Raw genomic sequence first — 25,152 nt, forward strand, 5'->3', positions numbered from 1 at the left:
ACAGAGCTGATTTTTCTTTTTGGGGGAGGATTTACTCTAGAAGGGGAAAAAAACATGTATTTATTAATATTTTTTATTATATCTGTGAGAAACCCACACATTTCTTTGAACTGTTCCATAAAATTTTGTGACTGTAAATTCTGTAATTAGTAATATAAATAATAGGTAGCCTTTTGTTTATTTCTCTCACGTTGCTTTACAGATTTATTTCATTGCAGAGTATCTGTCTCACAGACCAACATGTCCATGGAAACTATGAATCGACAGATGCTCTAGTGAATGAGAAGTTATAGCACTACTCTGAATATTCTAATAAATCTACATTATGGAAACACTACCTGACGTGTTCAGTGCTTTGGTCTTTTGTGTGTGAAACAATGATGAAGATTGTTGTGTGTCAAAGTGACAAAGCTGTTTTCATTACAAGCTCCTGAGAACATGATTAAATAAAAAACATAAGTGACTTTCATGTTCATTTTACCGTACACTCTCTCTTTCCCTCACTGAGGCAGGTCTACAGCTCTCAGGCTGTAACTGTTTCATCCTGACAGCTTTCCCTGCAGACGACAAAAGCAAAGAAAATGAATGAATTTACAAAATAAGGAAAGATATTAGATTTTAATTGAAAAAAAAATACATGGGTGAACAACTTACATTAACTTAACACGATCAAAGGAGACTACATGAAGGACAAAGATAAACTGGAGTGTGTCAGAGAAAACGACAACAGCAACTCTTTTTCACTCATGCACACAAATACAAACACACTCGCACACGCAAACATACACACATCACTGAGAACACTGAAAGGCCCCCCAAAAAAAACAAGGCTAAAAAAAAGACATTGGATTTAACAGGTCTGAACTGCAGATACACATTCTCTGCATTATAGATGTTTGGCTGTTAGAAAATTAGACACATTGTACATTTATAACACAGGCAAGTCGCTGAGTCTAAGGGTCTGACAATGAAACTGCTACAACAACATCCTAAAAATATTTCATTCTTTCATATAGTCTCGATTACGGGAACAGCATGTTAGAGTTTGACTTTCTTCTCACAGTGAGTTGTTGATGTGGCAAAAATGATTTTTTAGGTTGTGAGTTTAACTGAAGGACAAGTATTTGGTTTGATCCACTTCGATAAGCAGACAGCAGTATCAGGTATCTATCTGTAATCAGGTCTTTTAAAACAAACATAATCTGGCTTTTCGGTTTTGGCAGAAAAGGAGGCAGGATTCAAATTAAAACTAAATACAGGCAGTGTGAACACTAACAGTGACATTATGTCAGATTCTTAACAGCTCAAGGGCAACATATAAAAATCATGGAGTAGAGCTGTAAAGAAAGACCACAAAGAGTCTCATGCCCCATCCCCACAGCCAGCATCTACTGATGAGGTTTATGGGGCAGCAGTGCCACCTGCTGGGTAATCTGGGAACATGTGGCATCACATTTCTTTGTCCACATGTAGAACATACGTGACGACCCTATAACAAGGCTATGTCTGTGGTAATTTGACAAAAAAACCCCAAATAAAATCAGCAAAAAAAAGAAAACTCTATAGATTATATAACAGGAAAAATTATTTGGTGACAAATGGTTTCTCAGACAACGACTAAATGATGGCTTAGTGATGTAATATTGTCTCAGACAATGAAAGAGAGATCACGAGAAATGCACTGAAACCTTTGAAGTGATAGGTGCAGCACTTACAACCTCCAGTATATTTTTGATTTTATTGCTTTACCTACTTCATCGTTTCAACCAGTCAGACTGAGCCCAGAAACTGTAGGCAGCATGTCATTTCTCCACTGAAATGTCCTATGAGAACCAATTAACTTCTAATCATTTCACTTACAATCAGAAAAAAGCTGAAAGTCAATGTTGAGTGTGTGCAAATTCACACACCAGGGGTCAGGTGGTGTAAAAAAAGACAACTAATACAGTCATTTAAGGGTGAAATGCGCACTTTTAGATATCATGGGTTTGGTTGGTTTGCTCCATTTTCCCTTTAACTTTAAAAAAGTATACATATATAAATATTTGTAGAGCACTGAGACAATAAATGCTGCCATTTCAATAACGGTGGCACAGACATTGTGACGAAATTACAATGTCAGAAAAATGCGAGTTCAGCTCACTCCAGCCCGACATGCCTCAGAAGAGCTGATCTTCTTTCACTACTTCCTGTCTGCCTCCATTACATAAGTGTGTGTGTGTGTGTGTGTGTGTGTGTGTGTGTGTGGGGGGGGGGGGGTCGATATTACTCGAGTGCTCTCTAACAGTTCCCAGTTTCCCAAAACGTAGGTATTATTGGGGAGAACTCTGAGAGCAAACAGTGTTAAAATAGTCTGAACTGAGAGGAAAAAAACATCTCAGTTTACATTAAACCTGAAAGTCTGACAGACATTTCAGATTTCTTTTTTTTTTTTTTTAGGAAATTCTGTGTTACGTTTCTCAGGACAAAGACAGAAATAGCAGCTCTACTACAGGTCAGAGCTGATGATACAACCTCAACACTTCACCAGTGCATCTCCAGCTCTGTCTGGCCAGAAAAAAATCTTCTCACTAGGTTTAAAGCTGAGGGTTAGGTAGTGATGCTTGAAGGACTGAAATGATTATCATTAAATAAGGCCACGCCTACGACAATGACAACACACATACAGTACATGTGAAAAAGGACGTTCGACAAGTGTTTTTTTTGAAAGTACAAATGGAGTGCAATTTCTCTCAGAAGGCACAGTCTGGCATCGATTGGCAAGTTCCAGCTCAGTTCATTTCAGCTGAGATTTGGCCTCTCGGGACCTGGTGTGGTTCCAGGCCGGTTTGGACCAGTCATAGACCAGTTTGGTACAGTTTATTTCTGCTGCTGCTGTTGCCTGAGGCTCTCCAGCAGGATCCGCTTGTGGGCAGGGTCGAGCACTCCCGCCTCCTCCAGGTCCTCCTCTGTGATGTCACTGGAAAAACAATAAAAGATGTAAGAAACAAAGCAGAAGCAGAAGGGTTTTTTGTTTTTTTTTGCCTCGATCAGAACAACTGCCATCTCATATGTGAGTTTAAAAGTGTTTGTACCTGAGGAACTCCAGGTCATCCCAGCCGTTGTGTAGAAGACCCTGCTCATACCTCTCTAGTCCCAGCCTCTGCAGCCACTCCCCCACTGAAGATTCACCTACTGACAAAGAGGAGCTACTGCTGCCCCACAGAGCCTGCACGGGAGAAATATACTGTGGGTTAAACAAAATAAAAACATGCTAACATGCCAACAATATCAGTCTGCTAGCTAGTGGGGCTCTATTTATCTTCACCCTATGAAAAAACCCCACCAAAACTAAAGATTTTCTGGTTCAGTGTTTTAAAAATTATGATACTTGCTTTCTATGACTTCATAAGACAAAAACTGTTTAGTAAGGTAGATCCAAATAATGAATTTGTGTGGTTGGACGATGCTGAGAAGCTAAAACATCTTTTTCAGTTGAAAATATTTGCATTTTCTTTATTTATTGAAAAGGCCTGGGCAATGAGACGAAGAGTGATATACAGATGAGTACTGAAAGTAATCTTAAGTTGATTATTTATGTGTCACACTTGTGTGGCTGGTAACACCAACAGGAAGGACTATCTAGTTTTTGATTTGTCAGTAAATGTGTCTTGTAATCTCATATGGGATGGGCCACAACGGTGGCATGACACGAAAATAAATATTCATTCATTCGATAGAAAAACTTGAAGGGCAGGGCGCCGTGTGGCTCAGTGGGTTGAGCAGGCGCCCCATATGCATCGGGCGGCCCTTTGCTGCATTCAACGTTTCATTTATTGTCATTCAACTTCATGTTGCACACTTGACTCCCCCTTCCTCATCTTCCTCGGGGAGTATGACATTTGTACTGCATGTCATTCCCCCTCTCTCTGCCTCCCCATTTCCTGTCTCTCTCAACTATACTATCAAAAAAAGGAAAAAAGCCCCAAAAATACACTTAAAAAAGAAAAGAAAAACTGTGTCAAGGTTAATGAACCACCCACCTCCTCAGGCATGTCCTCTGCGATACTCTCTGTGATGGGATTTCTGGGGGGGAAGGTGCGGCAGGCGTCCAGACCCAAACCCAGGGGCTGCCCCCTGAGAGGCGGCGGTGCCGAGGGAGTACGTGGAGGCTGTCCAGGAAACTCGCTCTCACTCAGTGTCTTTGCCATCTGGAGCACAGAACACGACTGGTCGTCTAACGCCCCTGCTCCGACTCCACCACCTCCACCACTGCTTCCTCCTCCTCCTCCTCCTCCTCTCCGGAAACCCTCCCCAAGACCCAGCGCGGCGCCAGGATTAGCTGGCGGGATCCTGACCTCAGCCATGTCTGGATAAGCAGGGCGAGGTTTGGGGAAGGGGGTCTCGGTAACCATCTCCAGCGCACCCTTAGGAAGAGGAGGAGGGGGGAAATCGGGCGGGGGTCGATTCAGTGTGCTTCCTACTGTTCCTACGACGCCTCCGCCTTGTGCCCCCACCACACAAGTGCCTCCGTCGTCTTCCGAGGAGCCCTCCTCGCTGATCGCACGGACCGGGTGTCCCGCCATGTGTCTGCGAGAGTGAGCGGGCCCCGAGGCAGCACAGGGGGGTTTGGTTCGAGTTCCAGCAGAGGGAGGGGGGGCTTTAGCTGCCTGGGGGTTTGTGGAGGTAGGAGACGGGAGAAGTTCAGGTGAGAGAGCAGCTGCTGACTGGTTGGGAACCCCCTCCAGGATGTAGTAGGCGGGGTTATTGTAGCTGTTCTTGCAGATGGATGGATCATCTGACGCTTCTTGCTTAGGTCTGCTCAGTATAGGAGGCAACAGAACAGAGGGTTAATTTCTCACCGTTTCATGATGCGTTCACTGATCTGTTGGCGTGCAGTATGAATGTGTCTGTACCGTGCAGCGGTTTCCTCCTTGCTGTTTCTCTCTCCCTCCTCACTGACCTTGCCCAGCTCTCCTAACTGTTTACGAACCACAGACGGCCTGCATGGTGAACACAACAGACCAGGATTGAAGTTTACTAAGGGGAAAACCTTACTCATTACATTATATTTGATATTTTATCACAACATTACTGTAGTATTTCCTTGGATTAAAGAGTAAAGTTCAGAAAACAGAAAACAATGACACAAAATGCCACATATTCTAAAACATGGATGGATGGAAAATTGTTATGTCATCCTAAACTGAATTTGTAGTAGACTACCAAACTGGTCCAAACTGGTCCACAATGTTTTTTTCCATTGCACCTTGGATTATGAGTATCTCCAATATACTGTACACATATGCAGGAATGATTATAATCCCTTTTAGCATTTTACTATAAAACTAAATAGACAATTATAAGAGCAGAGTTCACTGACTTGACATATTCATGTCCCACTCTGGACACCAACATGGATTTCCCTTTAGGTCCACCTGTCTCATCCTTGTCAACACTGATCCACTCTGAAACACAACAATATTGATAGTTTCATAAATGCATCATTTGAACAAATCATGTATAATAAAAACAACTTGTTTTTTGTTTCACTGCTCAAGCCTACACGCTTTACTATTTATTGTTATTCTGTATTGTACTTTTTTGATTGCCAATTTTGTTGTGTATTTCTATTGTTTTTTTTTTGCCGCTTGCTGCACCACAAATTGCCCCTCGGGGGCAATAAAGATATTTGGAAACTTGAAACTTAAAGCTATCACCACACTGGTATGCCGTGCATTACCATAGAGTCTTTCCCTGGTTCCCATCCTTTCAGAGGGGACTCTGACCCTCATGGACCCCCTGATATTTCCTGTTTCCTCGCCACGATGAGACAGGTAGGTGTGGAACTGCTGAGCTGTGCTGCCAATCATTGACTTCAAAGCCAGCACACACTCTCCTAGCGGGGAGAACACATGGTTGTGGTCTGAATAATAATACATTTCAAAGAATTGCATCAGCACACAACAAACATGAGTATTCTCTTTATACCATAGGACTCATATCCATCCAGTGATTTCACTGTTAGCAGCAGATGTTGGTCCTGAAGGTACTCGATCTCTGAGAGAAGGGGTTTCAGCGTCGTTAGCTGTTTGTTGGACCAGCCCACGCGCAGGAAATTGACGTTGTCGCTGCTCTGACTGTCGTTCTCGTAGCTCTTCTTAAACTCTACAGATGAGAAACAGAGAGAGAGATGTGCAGGGCCGAAGGGGTGTGGGCGAGGACAAAGGGAATGAGGGGGGAAGGAGAGGGAGGAGAGAAGGAAAGAAGAGGAGGGAGATGTTTCTATTGCATTTCATTCAAAAGTATACGGTGGACAGGAGGTGGGGATGTGGCACAGGTCAAACATGGAGTCTAGTTTAAAGGTATACTGACTGCCTGAGATCGGGAGGGTGGGAGGGGGATATGAGAAGGAGAAACAGATACAATTTTATTACATCCACTTGGTGTTACAGAAACCCTGCCTGTGCTGGATTCCGGTCAGACTGTGAAAAAGCCCTATGTGTGAAAATGAGTCACAGCTAAAGGTCCAGACACATTCGTCTCACCTTCCAGACAAGTGGAGTAGAATTCGATGAAGAACTTAGTTCTGCTCGCTGTCTTCACTATGGCCTCGATGCTCTCAAACTCAATGTAGGCCTGCTCTGAAGACTTCGGCAGACCTACACATAAAACAGATGAAGAGAGTGAGTAGGTGGTACTGAATACAAAGTACAAATACAGAATTAGTCATTTAGTTAAGGTTACATTATACACAGTGAAAAGATAACACAGTAGGATGAGCCAAAAATTTATGAATGTGACGAGACTGAACTTTATTAATTGGCATTCACTCGGTGCCTTTGCTCTTCATACCGAGTAAAAACAGACATGAACTTTGACAGCATGTGGATTCCTATCTTGTGAAAATATTTGGTGTGATGTTACTGCAACACAGTCAATGAGTAACAGGCTGCTGTATGTTCCCTCTGTTCAGCTGAACCCATTTCCCATTTCTGGTCTCGGTTCAACCGTGAGTCACTGACTAGACAGAAGGAACAAATCGCTGTGCTGATTTCAGCTGAAAACGAATCTCAACAAACAAATCAAGTTCTTAAAGCTGATACACTACAGACCATCTGCACATTTGTAACCAACGTGCACACAGTCTGGCCTTCTTTGAGAATGAGCCATTATGACTAAAATTGTCTATCGGCAGCCTGAAATTGAGGAGGGGCAGAGGATGGAGAGACTGTGTGAGACACGGAGGCAGAGCGACTGACAGAAGAAAATAAATAAAACATAACTGAATATGAGTTTTCTGAAATTAATGCACTCGTACCTTTCTTGGAGACAAACTGGGAGGTCACCCCCACCTCAAATGTAGCAAAGACAGGAGAGTGATCGCTGGTCACTATATCATCTGTACAGCCTGAGAAACAAAAGAGCCTGTACTTTAGTCTCCATGCTGATCAATCACATTTACTGCAGTATAAGCCACTGATGGATGAAGTATCTTATACTGGATAGATGACAATGAAATATGTTTATGTGAAATTAACTGATATACAAGGTTGACCCTTGTTATACTGAACTGAAACAAATCTGTGTGTTTTTTTTCTGCTGAAGCGCTTACCATAGGAGTTGCAGACAATGTGTGTTTCTGGGTACGACTTCCATAGGATCCTGTCACACCAGGAAGGAACATTTGTCCTCATCTGGGACAGAAAAGTAGAAGAACACACAACAGGATAATCAGGACGATCAAGAAAGAAAGAAAATAAAGTGGCTATGTATTAGTCAGACATTTATGGGACTGCGTTAACTCCGGATGTTGGTTAATTTTTTGAACATACCCCTGTGGCCTTCTGCTTCTGCCATACATATGTGTCCCTTGAGCCGCGTTCATATCGGTACGTGGGTGGGAATGAGATCTCTTCCTCCGCTGTGAGCAAGGAGACACACATGTTCTTGTTACACTTTGTTGTGGGTAAGTTAAAGACACAGAGCCTGGCATTTTATAACATCAATAAACAGATACATTTGTGATGCCAGTATAATTAAAAAACTAAAAGGCAGCTTCTCTCTTCCTCTTTGCACTGTGTTATCTGCCATCAGCTGATTTTATGCAACCCCCTGAATGCTGAGTAGCCACATCCTGTGATAATGCTTACTCGTGAGACTTATTTTTGACTGCTGTTAAGAACAAGTTTTTAAACAGCAGTAGCTGACAAGCATCTATATATACATATTGTCTGTCCTATGGTCTTTCTGTTCTCCTTCCTTACAGTAAGTGAAGAAAGCAAGTGACCCAAGTGAACTATTCAAGGGGCAAGAAAACAGTGGTGGGCAGCTGCTTTTGAGACATGTGAGCATTCACGTCATCCACGAGACCACTGAAACAGTTTTAAGGCCAGAAACCTTCCCTTAACATTGGGATCTTTTGAACTATTATTTCTCTAGAATAATTTGTTTGTTTTTGTCTCTGCTCTGTGAAGCACTTTGGATGACCGTTACAGGTCTTTTGAATTGTGCTATAAAAATAAAAGTGAACTTGAACTCTATATTTAAAAGATTCCTCCTTTGAATACGTTTTTGTGCTTGGCTGAGGAACACTAACCAAAGCGTAGAAATACTTTGTTCTTCTCCCTCTCCAGGTTGAGCTGATCCACCTTCAGCAGTGGGTCAAACTCCTTCCTGTTAATGTAGTTGAGGATCTCCTGCACACACACACACACACACACACACACACACACACACACACACACACAAAAGACACAGGATCATTAAAATATAATTTCACCCAAATTTGCTGCATTTTGTCACTTTGTGCGTCTTTGTGCTCTCCTTTACCTGAATATCCATATCCAGTCTGTAGTTGAGGTCTCCCAGCCAGAAGAGGTGTGTGAAGCGCAGAGAGATGTCAAAGGAGCTCAGCTGTTTGTCTCCTAGTGACAGCAGCCGCAAGATATCAAGGTAGTTCTGGTTCCTCCTGCAGAGGTCAAACGTCACATGTATCATGTGTGATAATAATTAGTGTATGAGATGTGTTCTTGATACACTGTAAACCTACATAATCACAAATGCATTGCAAAATTACAATGTTAAGGTTGTAAAATACAAGACACAACCTCCTCACTGGTATAGCCATAAATAATTGTGTGTAGGACTATGGTAGGTACCTGGCGATCTTCTCATTCCCTGATGTCAAGTGACAATTCACAAAACCGAAAGATGTCCCGTTGAACATAAAGGACACGCCTACAGCTCCTTTGTTACCTAGGAAACAATCATAACAAACATACAACCTGAATAAATTACAGTGAATGACAAGCATTATTTGATAGAAAAAATGAACACAACACAGAATCATTATTTTCTGGTTCATTCTGATGATGTCAGACATGCCATCTTAAAGGGTAGGCTCATGATTTGATTTTTATTTGTGCCACTTTGATCGTTCAGACATCAAACATGGATCAAGTCACATTCTTCATCAAGTGATGCAGTAATACAATTATAACATTTCCTATCTCTTCAGACATAAAAAGAATAAAGAGGGAATACCAAGCACTATATTTACCCAGTGTATTGGCGATGCCCGTCTTGACACTGGACATTCCCACGTGGCTGATTCGATTCTCGTGTTCAGGTTTTACCAAGACGGCAATCTTAATGTTCCACAGAGTCTGCACCGCGATCTACAAACCAGAACAGCAGACGGTGAAGAATTCATAATCATCAGCTTTATTTAAAACTTATCACTTCCACATTTTCTTCATACTGCTCGCATGACTTGAATGGATTTGTAGGTGTGAGCGAGCACAAGTAGCACCAGTGTAACAACAGTGATGTGACCTTCAGCACAATGGCCTGTTTTCCTCACCGGTTTATACTCAAGTTCTGTCTGTTCTTTCAACATGCAGCGTAGTGACTCCACCCACTCCCGCTCACACACTGAGTTTTCTTGGGTTCCATACACATAAAGGTCATGAGGGATGGTGACCGTCATCTCATCCAGAGTCTTCCCGAGGCCGCGACACAACACCCACGAGGCCACCGACTTAGGGGAAGGCACCGAGCCTAAACAACAGAGACCACAATGCTACATTCTCATTCTCTAAATTACTGTTAAATGCAAGATATCACAATATATTATAGGTCATCAACTCCAGTGATATTAGACAATGTGGCAGATGCATGTGTGTGTCTAACCCATATTCCAGGTGCCTATGAAGATCGAAATCATGTCTGGCTCGTCCTGGTTGGAATGTTTGTTCTTCATCAGCTGCAGCAGCTGGCAAAACGCCTCCCGTTTCTGAAACACACACACACAAATCAGCGAGTGGAAGACACCACAAAAGACGCCCTGTTTTTACGCAGCAGCACTCCAAGGTTAACTATCAATCATTGGATAAATGTGCTTTCATTAAATCTTTAAATATTCTAAAATACATGTGAGTTCAGATAAGACTTTTCATATTATCCAACATGTTTTCTTGGGGAAAGCAATAAAGGAGTTCAGAGATGTATGTGAATCACATTGTGCTAAGAGTCTCGCTGGAAACTGAAATCATTGTGGAAGCATGTTTATGAGTCTGCGCCCAGAAGTCTGGCACCGACAGTGTCCTTAGCGTGATACTGAATATACAAATGAAAAGGTGAGCTGTATGTAATGTGAGTGCATTTCCTTGTTCATTTGCATATGGATGTGTAGACCACTGTCGTGTGAGCTGGTAGGTGTTTGCATGTTTGAATGACAAAGTAACTCTAAAAGACAGTGCCTTCTTACATCTAGGAATTATGTTTGAGAGAGTCTGTGTGTGCGTGCATGCTTGTGTGTGTGTGTGTGTGTAGACCTTGGCACTAGCAAAGATGAAGTCTTTCCTCTGGCTTTTGTCCTTCTCCTTCTCAAAAACAATGCCCAGTTTATTCTGCACCCTCTGAGACTTGATCAGCTGACGAACTGAGAGAGACGGAGACGGATGAAGCCACAGACAGACAGGAGTTAAAGATAAAGACCGGGAGGGAGAGCAAGGAAGGTCAAACAAGAGATTGGAAGGGTTTAAACAAGGTTAAAGTTAAAGGAAGGCAGACTAAATTGTAGCTCAGCTATGTCTCAAACAGATACCACTGAGAATATTAAGTTTGGATCTGTATTATATATATTTCATCTTTTGCCCTGAAGTCCAGAGACTCTTAGGACTGTCTCCATCATGATGCAGCTAAACATGACACATTACTCGTCAGAGTTTGTTACAGTGACACTGACAGTCAGTGTTGCTTAAAATAAAGCAAATAACATACAAAAAAGGGAAGCAGCTCCATTTCCCACAGAAAATGCAATTTCTCCTTTAATGAATGTGGCTTTTGTTTAGGCTATGATCTACTAAGTAACGTGATCATAAGACATGATGTGTCAGTGGGTGTTTTACTGCCTCTGTCATACACATTTCTGCTCACTAATTTCCTGAGGAAAACACTAATTACTCATCTCACAACAGTGTGATTACTGTCTATGGAGTGCATGTGTGGGATTCTCACTTTTGTCATGTGTAAAGGTGGTCCAGTCCTCTTGGCTGTCTTTCACCTTCTTCATAACCACCAGTCGTCCTCCCTCCACATCCACAGACAGAGTGTACTTTTGACTTTTTCCTATCTTTGTCAGTTCTGCCAGGTAAACATCCAGCTTTACCTGTAGTGGACCAGAGCACATAGAGGTTAATGTGTGACTCTATGTGACTACACACATCTTTACTTTTAGATCATATCAGGTCGTCACACCACCAGGGGTCTCCAAAGTGAAAGTAAAAGAACCTTCAGCTGGCTTTCTCTCCCTCTATTGCGATCACATACACAAACTGCTTCTGTGGAATTAACAGAGCTTAATCTATCTCAGCCGTATGCAATCAGCAGGAATCACAGGCACATCCTGATCATCTCAATAGCAGCTTTAGAAGACAGTTCACACATTTCTGTATATACTATATGTATATAATATTATATTTATATTTATATAATATAATATATATATATATATAATATTTGACTTAAAAGTCTAACTTCTTTGAATCTTTAGGGTTTTGTTTCTAAAGAAATGACTCACAATTTCTTTGAAAATTTGTGGGGCAGAAAACAAGGCATTTACTCTCACTTTGAGTCACTTCGGTGGGGTCTGTTTGTGCGTCAGCTGGCGAATCAGATGTCACATCTTAAACCTATGGTGTCATTGTAACAACACTTCTGTTCCTGTGCAACAGGAAGCTGCTGAGAGGATATCACCAGAGAGAATGCAGACTTGGCTGACAACTGATATTTCAAATCAGTCATCTCCTCTTCCTCCTCCGTCTCACCTGCTTCCCAGTGTGCTACAAGTGACATTTATCTCTCTACTGTTTTTCCTTTAATTTCTATCCCTCTGATTCTCTACTGAACCACCGTGTATTAATAGATTCATAAACTCACATTTTCATATACTTATCATAGATGGGAAATATGACAGCAAAAGTGATGAATACCCTTTCATATAACTGCTGTAGACATATTTTGAGAATGCAACAGGAAATGCATTGCAAGCATTCCTTTGATCGCACATCAGCAACTGCAGTGTGTTGGCTCGACTTCACAGACTGTTTAACAATGACCATTCCTTGATACTTGCATTTGATAAACAGCTGGAGGAGGTGTTTAAATACTCTATATTAGATTTAAACTTTGTGTATGTCCACACTAAAATCACCTCAGGAAAAATTATTATATTTTTTTATATTATATTTTTGTGACTTTTAAGTGTCTTGACAATTACTAAAACAGGAGATTTTTTTTTTTTCTTTATTTGTAATTTTCAGTTAACATATAAAACAATCATATTCTCTGTATTACAAATAACTATAACAAACAGTCCCGACAATAGACAGAGACAGTTCAAACCCAAAATCAACGAGAAAACAGCAGATACAGTATTTCTAATGTCATCCATCCCTTATTATATTGAGGGTAAAGATCTTTAAGCACTGCCCTTATACTGAATCCCATCACCTTGTGTGAATTGTGTCCATATGTATGTGTTCATGATTACCTCAAAGGCCTGCACAGGGATTGCTTTGCTGTGACGCATAGAGAGAGGAGGAGGGGAGCATGGTGACGACAAGCTCATGTCTTGGAGAGCTTTCAGAGCCTGAGAGAGGGGAAACAAGGGGGTGGAGGTGAAACAAAAATCATTTTAAAAAAAGGAAAGATGGAAAGAGACATCATGTGCAAAAAGGACACACAGAGATAATGTTGATGTCAACAAGGAGGGAGTTTTCCATTTCCTGAGTGAAATAGAACAGGAGCGCAGAAGGTGGAGCTAGTGATATTACATTAATTAAGATACACAGTTTGTTTGCACTTGAGCTATTTCCTGCTGTGCCAAACAAGCTAGAGACCTTCCTTGCAGTCCAACTCAAAACTATTTGATATCAACATGTCAGAACTGGTCAAAGTGACAAAAAACCAAGCTAAAACTAAGCTTTAACTCTGTACTGTTTTTACTCTTGCTTCCTGTGAATTACACACTATATGCACTGTGCAAATAGACAAACGGCAAAAAGGTCACAAAATCACTCCATCCCCTCCCATTTGTTTCTTTTCAATGTGTATTATGTCAGAACCCCACAACACACACACAGACACACACACCAGCCTGGAGTCTTCCTGGTCATGTGGAGAGGTTTATCTAAACTGACCACCTCCAACTAACAGCTGTGTGTCTGTCTGAGTAGAGAAAGAGAAAGTAAGGCACATAAAGACCCACACAGAGGGAGCAGTAGGGATCATGTGTGAGGGTGGAGGCCTAAAGATGACTGAATGTGAGTGTACCTTTTTCTCTATGGAGGACAGCAGGTCTTTGAGGATTGCCAGCTTGGTCACAAGGTTCTCCAACTCCTGGTCTCCACCCTGGTTCACTGACTATTGTTGGTGCGAAAAAAAAAAAACACCACTTTGAACACAGTGTCTGGAAAACTGTGTTTTTATGGTACGAAATTCTGAAAACCACTGCATAATGCATAATGCATTTCATCCAGCCCCCCCCAAACAATGGTACAGCATGTTAAACTGCACAGCTAACAGACACCTCACAATCTGTCTATCTATCTATCTGTCTACCCATGGGTAAATAAATCAGTTTTTATTCAAACAAAAAACCACCTGTCAGTGCATGCTTTATGACTACTGAACAGCTTCAAAATGTCAGTGAAATATTACTGCTTAAATAACTCAAAACGTAAGTAATAATAAAAAAAAACATCAGTTGTCAATCCAGCATTTGCATTTATTGATAATGATATTAAAATTGTATTTCATATCTATTCTGCCTGTCTCATGAACACATCATGAGAGTTTTAAATGAGTTACACAACAACACAAAACTATGGAAAAACATTACAAATACCACGAACATGCACATATACTACATAAACAAACACAGACTGCATGAGTAGAGTGAGTATAATATGACCCAAGCTGTCCTCAAATAACCTGAGAGTGGAAAAAAGCTTTTCGTCATGACATTAACTTCTATGTCTATATGCTACCACCCCTATTCATGTTTTTAAATACATACAGGTTCAACCATGTATTTAAGGAAACATACCTGTTGGATCATCTTGGAGACCATGAAGGCACTTTGCTGATCGAAGACTTTAGACAGAATCTCCAGACCAGACAAAACCTTATCTACCTCCCTGAGAAAGAGATCACACAGTTTGAAAAAATGGCTCTTTAAATCATGTCATGTTTTTATGTGTGCATGGAGCTGCACCATTAACCACAGATGATTAATGACCACATGATTCAGTTGTATTCCCGTACATTTTTCCCCACAAAGTGTTTAAATGTGCAACATGTGTCATTGTGACCAAAACAGAGAGATGGGGTTGCAGGCAGCTCTGCACACAGAGAGAGCAAACCCTTATAAATATATTATGGTCAGTGTTGCGATAAGCAAAATACAAATGAATAGCTGTGTAACCACGCATGTGTTGTGGAATATGGGCAGATGAGCTGGTGTGTCTGTCTTACCCATTAAGGCGCTTGCAGGAAGCTACTAGTGTTTTGTTGAGGTGAGGCAGGGAGCAGGCTCCCTGTTTGACTGCCTCCAGGTCCAGAGCGTAGCTGCCCTTCAGATACTCATGGGAGATAGTGCTCAGGCCGTTAGCTGCTGGAGCACTGAAACACAATAAAGTCCAATGGTATTTTAACATATCCACTAAATGCACATAATTACACAACATAAGGTTTTAATCAAACACAAACAGCATTCTTGCGATTAGATGTTTTATACATCCTGGTTTTGCATTGTCAGTAGTATATTCACATAATTTTAACGCTTAAACTTGTCATATCTCCAAGTCTTCCCCGTAGCTTATTCTATCACCCAGTATTTGTTATTTTGTTTACTATATTGTTGTCTTTTCTATCTTTCTGACGTTGCTGTTTTCTCCTACTGAAGTCATATAACTGCCACAAGAAACACGCAGATTTAAACTTTGAGCAGATGAGTATTAAAATTGCAGATAAATTGCATCCCTTTTATTAGAAGAATAGAGAACTGTCATGGACGTCACATTTGCCAAGCTGTTTTTGTGTGTGTGTCTGTGAGTACTATATTATGTGCAGTCAGGACTTTTAAAATCACATACTTCCTCTAAACCAGTGACCTGACTTATGTCTGCCCTGACATGGTCAGACAGACCCAAAAAAAACCTTATTTAATCTTGTGAGCCAGCAAAAAAGCCAGGTGTTCACTTCTGCAACTAAGGCTTCAGCTTTTGTACCTACAGATCTCTGTATTTACAGTTCCTTACTATGGTCTGCATTGTGGCTTCTAGGTAAGCTAAGTAAATGTTCCTGAGCCAAGTCTTATTTTTAACATGCAGAGTCTGCAAATATGCAGACTGTTAAACATGTGGAGTGACAATGAAAAGGTGTCTTGTTCCCCCACTGCCTCTGATCTGTGATACATTTTTTCAACTTTACTCATAACTTGCACATAACTGAGAACATTTTTCAGTTTCAGTCAGTTGAAAATTAAAAAAAACAAATTACGCCTGCTAGAAAAATATCTGAATGATTAATTATGATTAATTGATGATTATTTCACACAATAAACTTGACCTCTTCAAATGCAGCACTGACACAGACTTTTGTGGATTAACCTACAGATCTGAATACCACACAAACTCTGACACACACATCTGCATGGACGCAAATGGCAACCCCCATTCATCAAAGCTTTGCATCATCTGTGAGCAATGTGGTTTTCAACAGGATGTTGGTTCCCTCTTGATGCAGTCAGAGGGGGGGGGGGGCACAGGGCCAACAGAGGAGCTTAATTTACGTGTGCGCTAATAAATATGAGTGTAGGAGAGTCGTTATTATGTTTTAATACATAAAAAATTGTTCATGTCATGAAAGTGACTGAGGCATGGTGTGGTGTTGTGTTATCACCAGTTTGGATCAGGTTATACATCTGCTTACTATTTATGACAAAATCACATTCAGAGTGAAACAACATCCTTCCTGTGTGCGTATATGTTGCGGTTGAGTGTTTAGATTATGGTTGTTGGTGCCAATAACATGGTTAACGGGATGGTTAAGAAGCTCTGCACGTACTTCCTGTAGGTAGTTTCAGCACTTTACATATTATCAGAGTGAATAAGACACAAGTAACTGTGGTCCAGTCAGTGTACACTTTATACCTGTCTGTAGGTGTGTCTGGTCCAGGGGGCGTGGAGGTGGATGCAGAGCGAGGGGGAAGGGGCGGCTTCTCATCCTCCCCATCTACCAATCACAGAAAGGGAGAGTTAGCATGCGACAAAAGCGAGGCCAGTGTGAGCATGTGAGTGAGCTTGCGGAGGCTCTAAAGATACCTGAATAGTCTCTGTCATCGCTGACAGCTGTTTCCTCTCGCTCCACGGGGTAAAGCAGGGTGGTGACCAGACCCTGGCTGGGCTGCAGGTACAATGACACCAACTCTGGCAACGTCTTAAACCGCTTAGGCTGCACACCCTGAGATGTCTGGGAGAAAAGAGGGAGGAAGAAAACAGGGAGGGACACACCGAGAGGGAGAGGAGGAGAAGCAGAGTTATTTTTCTACATGGTAGGAACATAACAATTACATCCAAACTCCTTGGCCTCAGCTAGTCATGTTATTAAAATCCCTGGTGCTCCCTATTGTTCTACATTTTATGTTGTGTAAGCACATGCGACCCCGTAGTCTAAATATAATTCAAACCAGGAGGAAATGTTTTAGTAAACAGTGCCCAGTAAACAAATTCAGTACCAGGAAGCCAAATTATACTTTTAGACTCTCTACAATGTCACAGCGAGGATCCTCAAAATCACTCTAAGCTGAGAAAGTCACACAAATCGTCTGAAGCACTGTGTTGTTGTGTGTCTGTGTTCGAGAGTGAGTGTGAGTGTGTGAGCGTGTGTGTGTGTGTGTGTGGCTGGGGGCGGTGGTGAGGACTTCACAGCTGTTGGGCACAAGGCACAAAGACTCTGCTGTTGGTGTGTGTATATGTGAGAGCAAGAGAGCTCAGAGCCAACAAAAGCATCTCTGCCTGCCAGCTGCTACTGAAACAAATACAGTTTTTGCTGCACACATGTACACACACTTAACCTCAGTGGACTGCGTGTCTGTGTGTATATAAGCAAAATGAGAGAGAGAGGAGGAGATAGTGTGTGTGTGTATGTTTTCTCTGTACCTGTACAGCCAGAAACCCATCGTCATCTGGGAGGATTCTGTATGTGTGGACGTGCTTCTGAAATCTGAAAGTGTAGTAAACAATAGAAAAGGGAAGATGTGAGAGAAGAAGAGGTTTTTTTTTTTAGAACAAACAAAACACAACATTTTAAGTCTCACATTTCGCACGCACACTCTTGTACTTGACCTCAGAGGATAGGGATCTCTGTGTGTGTGTGTGTGTGTGTGTGTGTGTGTGTGTGTGTGAGAGCGAGGGGGTTCAGACGGTGCAGAGAGCTCCAACCTGTTGCTGTCTGTCACAGCTGTGAGCGGGCTTTATCCTTACAGTAGCACGGTACATTAGAGCAGAGCAGTGTTGAACCTAGTGTTTATACATTGTTAAGTTACAGTGAGAATATCTTTTTCTTGAACCTCTCCCAGAATTTTCTAGTGTGATCAGCATTTCTCATTGAACCACAAGGTTGTTGTTTTTTTGTTTTTTTTCAAACCAATCACAGATCAATGCTCTGACATTGTGATTGCGCAGTTGTTGACTACACGCCTGCAGCCACAAGCTGGAGTTTAATGATTTTTATGTCTGCACTTCATGTCTGCTCAGTGGACTGGAAACACAATGTCCAATTTTGCCAAGCAAATGTTGTGGTTGATGTCTGTTGGTGTGTTTACATGGTTCATGGTCACGCACCTGTTTCGACGTGTGGTCGCTGGGATGGCACCGTATGCAAAACACTTCAGTAATGCTTTTTTTTTTTACTTCTGCTTATACTCGGTGCTTATTTACATTACGTGCGTGTGCGTGTGTATACACTATATAAAAGAGTGGGAGGATAAATCCATGCCAGGAATTCGTCCGGTCTTTTACACTCAGCTGTTTTTCCGGTCTTTCCAGGTCAGTATCCTATACAGGAACTAACACACAAACTAGAATAAAATATCAAAAGGCTTATTCTTATTTTTTTAATAAGAATAAGCTATACTGGCACAGTTCTGTTAGATTCACTTAATACAAGAAGAGGTTTTACAAGCCACAAAACTGGTTTACAGTTTCCAGCTTCTGGAAATAAGTTATGATGTTTTTTTTTTATTTGCTCTAATTGCATTTAACCTTTGTACCATTTCCTTACTGAGGGCAATAATGATTTTACAGCCTGCTAATTACTGATTCTTGCTGTTGTTGCTCTGTTGCCAAAACCTATAGGTGGCTGGGCACATTTGGGTGTGTTTCTTGATTTGGCATCATTGCTTTAATCTGACGGCACACACAGTGTCATAGTTGTACTGATTTAAACACAGCATACGTTGTGTTATATCAAGTCATCAGTATACCCTACTTGATAAATGTTTGTTTTAATTGTGCATCTATAAAGACAGTCAGTGAGATGAACTGTTCCTTTTGTATAATCAGGCCTGCAAAACCATATCCATATTTAATCCTGTCATTTTTTAAACACAATGCATTTTGGGTGCAGCAGCATGAGATCCGCACACAGTATAGAGCTTTTTGTGTGTGTGTGTGTGTGTGTGTGTGTGTGTGTGTGTGTGTGTGTGTGTGTGTGTGTGTGTGTGTGTGTGTGTGTGTGTGTGTGTGTTTGTCTTCCTGTTGGCAGTTGATGAGATTCCCTTTGGGTCTGGGAAGTAAATACTATTGTTTCAGTAGCAGCAAAGTTATAACGTGGGGGGAGGGGGGAGTTGGAGAAAGAGAGAGGGGTTTATTATGGGATAGACATGGACCCAAAGCACACTGTGTATGTGTGTCCTGTCAACAACAGTCTGCGTTGAGGTTAATGACTGCCCCACTGACTCCCTCTGCCCTGTTCATTTAGAGTGCCACCTCCTCCTGTTTGGTCTCATCCAAATAACACACAATCACACACCTTCTTCAAATAAACCCACGCTGGCAAAACGCATGACTGTCTGGCCTGTCAGTTAATTGTTGTTAACAACAATCAAAAGGTACATTTCCTCCCTCACAGCTCTGTTGTCCACATCAGGTAGTCTGCCCTCCACTGACTCAAAGTGCAGCAGGTCAGATTCAGCGCTGACATTTACAATGCACAGGCAACATAAGCAATAAAGCAATAAAGTATATAAATGACTAGTAGCTACATTTATATCATTCTATTGGTACATTTACTTCAAAATGTTACCTACGCAATGTTGCATGGAGCAAGCTACGCCTAAGTGCAAACTGTTATACGTTTATGTACAATCACAAAATATTAATGAGGAGCCACTCATTCCTGAACACACTATGCCATATTAATACCAAATACAACTAAAGATGAAGTGGTTAAATAGAAATTATGACAAAATTTTGACAACTGTCTGGAATATATGGGTGGTGTGAAAGCTACAGATCTGTACCCTTGCATCTTCATATATTGGGCTGGGCTGTAAGATAGCTGTATGTCCTGAAAGGATAGAAGGGCACATAATAACGATACCACATAATCCAAATTTTATACAGTACTTCTACTTAGAACTAGCTATTTACAAAAAAAAAGCACAGCTCCACAATGCAATATGTACTGCACACCCATCCACACACCTTCCTGGAGAGGAATGCTTTCACAGAAACTTCCAGGTTTCAAACACAACACAGGGGGCCATGCCTGAACCGTGACATGTTAAGACGCGCTGTACACTGATAGTAATGAACATCTTCTGACAGCTAAAATAGACATACTGCAATATTCAACAGGTAGTGCTTTCACACGCCGCTGCTACGTTTCACTACATCAGTGAGGATACTCTAACTGTAACCTGTATAACCATACTAAATGGTGGTCACTTCCTACAAATGTCAGGGAATTACCTTAAAGGTAGAGTCTGTAGGTTTGCTCGTTGCAGTTTGTAAACACAACAGTCAATTTGGGCCCCTCCCCCTGACAGCGGTTGTCAAGACGCTGTCAGCCTTCAAAGTTTTCGTTTGAATGCTTGATTCCACCACCACCAAGGTTGTGACTGGACGCTGTCAAGCCAGGAGAAATACACACTTTAGCAGCGAAGAAAAGGAAATACAGTCCGAGCTGCCGACTGCATTTCGTTTTCTTCACTGCTTCAAGTGTGTATCCCACCATTTCTTCCTTGCTTAACTGAGTCCAGTCGCTGTGTTTTATACAAGCCCACTGCACCCCACGCCCAAATTCAGCTGCACTGTCATTGGCTGGGGAAAACACACCGACTTCCCGCCCAGAAACATCCCGACTACACCAAAACACCTAAATACAGGCAGTCCTATTGTTACAGAGCAGACACCACCACACACGAGTAGAAGAGAGGTGATGATTAAGCAGGATTTCTTTTCTGTAAGTCTATATTTCGTTTTTTTTTTTTGTCTGTTTTCCTACAGACTCTGCGTTTAAATCTCAGAGTCCACAGACTTGGATATACAGCAAGAGGAAGTGAAAGGCGAAGGCCGACACAAACAAAGTGACCTAGGAGTCAGACCCGCTGCTACTACGGCTTCTTCCCAGCAGTCTATTCTCAGACAACAGCGGTGGAAACACTTCCTAAACACATTGGTCCCTTCAAAGCTCACAAAAAGGAAGTACACTTTTGTTTTTGTAAGTCACAAGGACAAGCTCAACAAAAGCCATGACTAGTTCAGATTAAAACAGAACATCTTGGTATCTACTGTGTGTGCTTTGTGGTGCCGGATCCAAAAAGAGGTCACTTAGTAGAGAGACTAAACCGAGGTAGTTTCCAGCCATGTTGTAGAGAGAAGCTGACAATATTCACCAGATATTCAGTATGGTAAACTTGAATTTTGCCTTGTGTCTAAAATCTCAGAGTGACAGTTATGGTGACACCGTGTTGAGTTTTGTTCGTTTCAGTGGACGGTGTAGTGTGGAAACTGAAGGGTACGGGAGATAAAGAGGTCGTTCAGCATCAAGAGGACCTACAATACACATCAGTCCTAAGCCTCCAGGATCCTGAACCAGAGCCATGACTAAAAACAGTCAGCCATTCAGCAGCCTGGAGCCTTTTCAAGCCTCTGATTCAGATTTTACTTCCTGGAAATTGTTTCCTTTTTTTTTTTTCTTTTATAGTAACAAAGGAATATTAGCAAAAGGTGAGAAATAAATGCATTGTCTGGCCGCATAATATTTTCCTCTATAGCCTTAAAGGAGGATGTTGGGAAATACTGGCCTCCGATCTACAAGATACAAGTTGAGGTCTGACTTCCCCTTGATGCGGTGAACATCAACGAGACAACCTGACAAGTTTTGCCTATTTCCTTTCAATCTAATTTTAACATCTCTTTCTATAAAAGGAACAGTGTTTATGAACGGAAGGCTTGCAATTTCCCACATGACTTTATCACTGGGGTTGAATTATACGTGGTCAAAATCACCACTCACCATGGATTGCAAAATTAACACATCAAATGCTGCAATACACAGCAAACTGGAACCACATTGATTTCCCCAATTCACGTGTCGTCTTCTTTTAAAAGTTGACAAAATCACTGTCCTAATAATCACGGACTTTAGCTTGAATTGCTTGTGAGTATTAACTGTTGTGAGCAAATCACATTATAGAACAACTGCATGGCATCCACTAAATAACTCAGGTTGAGTGCTCCGGTTTCCCCCACCACTAAAAACATGTCGGCTAGGTTAATCCTCCAGTCAGCACCCCTGACCAAAGGCACTGGCTCATAATCTGGAGTTGGTCCCCGGGCGCCGCACCATGGCTGCCCACTGCTCCTCAGGGATGGGTTAAATGCAGAGAAAGAATTTCACTGTACTAGCTGTATATGTGACAAATAAAGTACCTTTACCTTTAGAAGCTGCACACATGTGGTTTAATTATGTAACTTCTTCCTGTTGTTCTTCTTTTTATGTTGTAATATATAGTATATTGTTTCCTTAAACAAGCAGAGGCCACTCGACCAGAAGCAGATCCTATATTATAATACAACCTCACTTTCTTCTTGTATGTGAAAACCTCTGCATAAAAACAGTACCAGCTTTTGTGAGGCTCAGTTTGTCAAACTTCTTGCCATAACCAGTCTCAGCTTATCCTGAGGGAAATTATCTGAGATGAAACAGGTCGCTGATGTGAAAGGTGAAACGGGAGAGGAAGGGAGAGGTGGAGGCGGGAATAAATCCGGAAACGGATGTGAGGAATGTTGTTGGTCATGAATTACTGGTGCATTCAGCAAAGAATGAAAAGTGGATATTGTAACTAACTGATGTTTATATGAAATGTCTTTGGTTGGGTATTTTAAATAGGCCAGTCGCCAGAAATAATTCAGTTTAGACTGATGTCAAACTGAGAAAAGCAGAAAAACCACAAAGCAAGAGAGGCAGCTAATGAATATTTGGCATTACTTAACAGTTACTATGGTAATTTGATTGGGTTTTTGTTGATGAAGAAATCAATTGAACAAACATTTTTAGTATATTCTTTAGATATTTTTGCATTTCCACATATCTACATAGAGCATAAAGTATGTAGTGCTGGTCTGCACTTGTATACACACACTGAACTCAGCATGGGGTAAACTTTCAGATAGGGGATGTAGGTCGAGTCAATGTCAGAGTATTGTGTCACATGGAACAGGCCTTTTATTTACTGCATCTGCACTATTCAGTAGCCCGTGATGCATCCGCAGGCGAAGAGCATGGCATGTGAATCATTTTGGGTCATTTGTAGTTTTTAAACGTTGACATTCCTTCTCCATGGGTCATTTGACCTGGCTGAGTCACTGTGTGAGGACTGATTGTACCGTCTCTGCATCGAGGTTTAATTGTCTGGCTGAACATGGAAATAGATGTTTGCAAAGTCTCCCTTGTGAAATGGAGGGTGGGCGTTTCATCACTTCTTTTAGCAAGGAGGATGCCCGGCCCTCCATCACCACCACCACCACCACACTCTAAAACAGACACAGTAGACTACACACTGTCCACACCTACACATTGTTGTTGTTGTTGTTGTTGTTGTTGTTGTTGTTGTTGCTGCTGGTGTTGTTTTTCACATAGTATGTGTGTCAGTGTGAAGATAATTTGTGCAACCCCAGATAAAGCCTGGTCTGCTACTTCACCACTGCGCTGATGTTAAACGGGGCCTCCAATTAAAACATTTGATGCTTATATTTACCAGCCCTCGGTTTAATGTCACTGCTCTCAAACCCGCAGGCTGATTGTAGCAGTATGCCCTGTAAAAACGTCTCTGCAGGCGACCACATCAGACTGTAGACAGAGAGGGACTGCCCTGAAGTTGTGTGCCATGCAGAAGTTTCACTGCTACACACACAGAGAGAGACACACACACAGGCTCTTTCCAACTCACTGACTTCCAGGAGAAAATAAACAAATGCGTTTTTACTCAGACTTCACTGTACAGACTGTGGTACAAGTTGATCACATACTGTGCCTGTGTTTGTCGCTGCTGCTGCTGCTGCTGCTGCTGCTGCAGGGAAGTTAAGTTATGCACTTCCTAAACGTTTGCAGACGTAGTAGTAGTGACTTGAGCACAAAATCCAAGATTACCTGAAGGCGTGCGTGCGTGCGTGCATTCGTGCGTATGTGCGTGTGTGTGTATGCTAGTGGTTAAATTCAAATACCATTTAAACTAACCCTTGGGCAAAGGCATAATAACTTTTTTTCGCTTGTAAACAAAGTGACCCGAAGCAGCACACGCTGGTTATGGATCTCACACACGCACATTCACACACACACACACACACACACACACACACACACACACACACACACACACACACACACACACACACACACACACACACACACACACACACACACACACACACACACACACACACACACACACACACACACACACACACACACACACACACACACGCTTCTCTTTTTCTGCGGTAAAGTTACTTACAGTACACACAAAGCGTAAGCCCCGTTGACACTCTCACTGTCCCGCACCAGGAAGCTGCCGTCTCTCCCGGCCCGGGCCAGCAGCTCCTCGGCCGCCGCTCGACTCAGGTCCCGGTGATACCACATCGGCGGTGCGGGCCCCAACGGAGAAACCCCACCGCCACCACCACCTCCTCCTCCTCCTCCCCCGGCCATGGCCACAGCCCTTCACACCGGGTTCAAGTCGAGCTGCTTCCCGAGTTCTCCGAAAAAGCTCCCAGTCCTCCTCCTCCAGAGACGTGACAAAATAAATCCACCACAGGGAGAAAAGTTACAAACGTTGGGAAAGTTAAGTTAACCGTAAACGTTCCTCCGACGACGGCGCCGACCGACTTGACGACTGGGGCTACAACAAGTTGTTAATTAATGTGTGAAGTTACGCCGTTTGCGTCTGATTCCTCAGTTCCTGAAAGGCTCACCACCCTCCTCCTCTTTCGCTTCCCAGTCCCACGGAAACCAGGGTATGTAAATCCACAGCGCTGGAGACCGGGGAGCAGCAGCAGCAGCAGCGGTGACGACCCGTGTCAGCACCGCCATAGTGTC

General features: G+C 42.1%; 1 protein-coding gene across 1 annotated transcript; it reads right to left on the reverse strand.

Moving 5' to 3' along the window:
• Positions 1-603: 603 nt before the first annotated feature.
• inppl1a (inositol polyphosphate phosphatase-like 1a) lies at positions 604-25,152 on the reverse strand. The gene is made up of 27 exons (XM_085795468.1): positions 24,572-25,152; positions 17,709-17,772; positions 16,872-17,019; positions 16,701-16,782; positions 15,022-15,168; positions 14,594-14,684; positions 13,819-13,908; positions 13,037-13,135; positions 11,503-11,653; positions 10,818-10,924; positions 10,174-10,276; positions 9,845-10,041; positions 9,542-9,659; positions 9,141-9,237; positions 8,812-8,950; positions 8,579-8,678; positions 7,815-7,903; positions 7,595-7,676; positions 7,301-7,390; positions 6,528-6,641; positions 5,971-6,147; positions 5,723-5,878; positions 5,363-5,447; positions 4,896-4,982; positions 4,023-4,797; positions 3,075-3,208; positions 604-2,959 (listed from the first exon to the last, which is right to left on the reverse strand). The coding sequence occupies exons 1-27, from the start codon at positions 24,763-24,765 to the stop codon at positions 2,860-2,862; spliced, it is 3,816 nt and encodes a 1,271-aa protein (XP_085651594.1). The 5' UTR covers positions 24,766-25,152; the 3' UTR covers positions 604-2,859.

The sequence above is a fragment of the Trachurus japonicus genome, chromosome 13 (genome assembly GCF_045865225.1).
Source record: "Trachurus japonicus isolate A0001 chromosome 13, Traja_1.0".
NCBI classification, from domain to species: domain Eukaryota; kingdom Metazoa; phylum Chordata; class Actinopteri; order Carangiformes; family Carangidae; genus Trachurus; species Trachurus japonicus.

Excerpts from the sequence above, each read along its gene's own strand:
- inppl1a (XM_085795468.1), bottom strand. The coding sequence starts at position 24,765 with ATGGCCGGGGGAGGAGGAGGAGGAGGTGGTGGTGGCGGTGGGGTTTCT. Across the intron at positions 16,783-16,871 it reads CGATGACAGAGACTATTCAG|ATGGGGAGGATGAGAAGCCG; the intron begins GTATCTTTAGAG and ends TGTGATTGGTAG. Across the intron at positions 10,042-10,173 it reads CATAGGCACCTGGAATATGG|GCTCGGTGCCTTCCCCTAAG; the intron begins GTTAGACACACA and ends TCTGTTGTTTAG.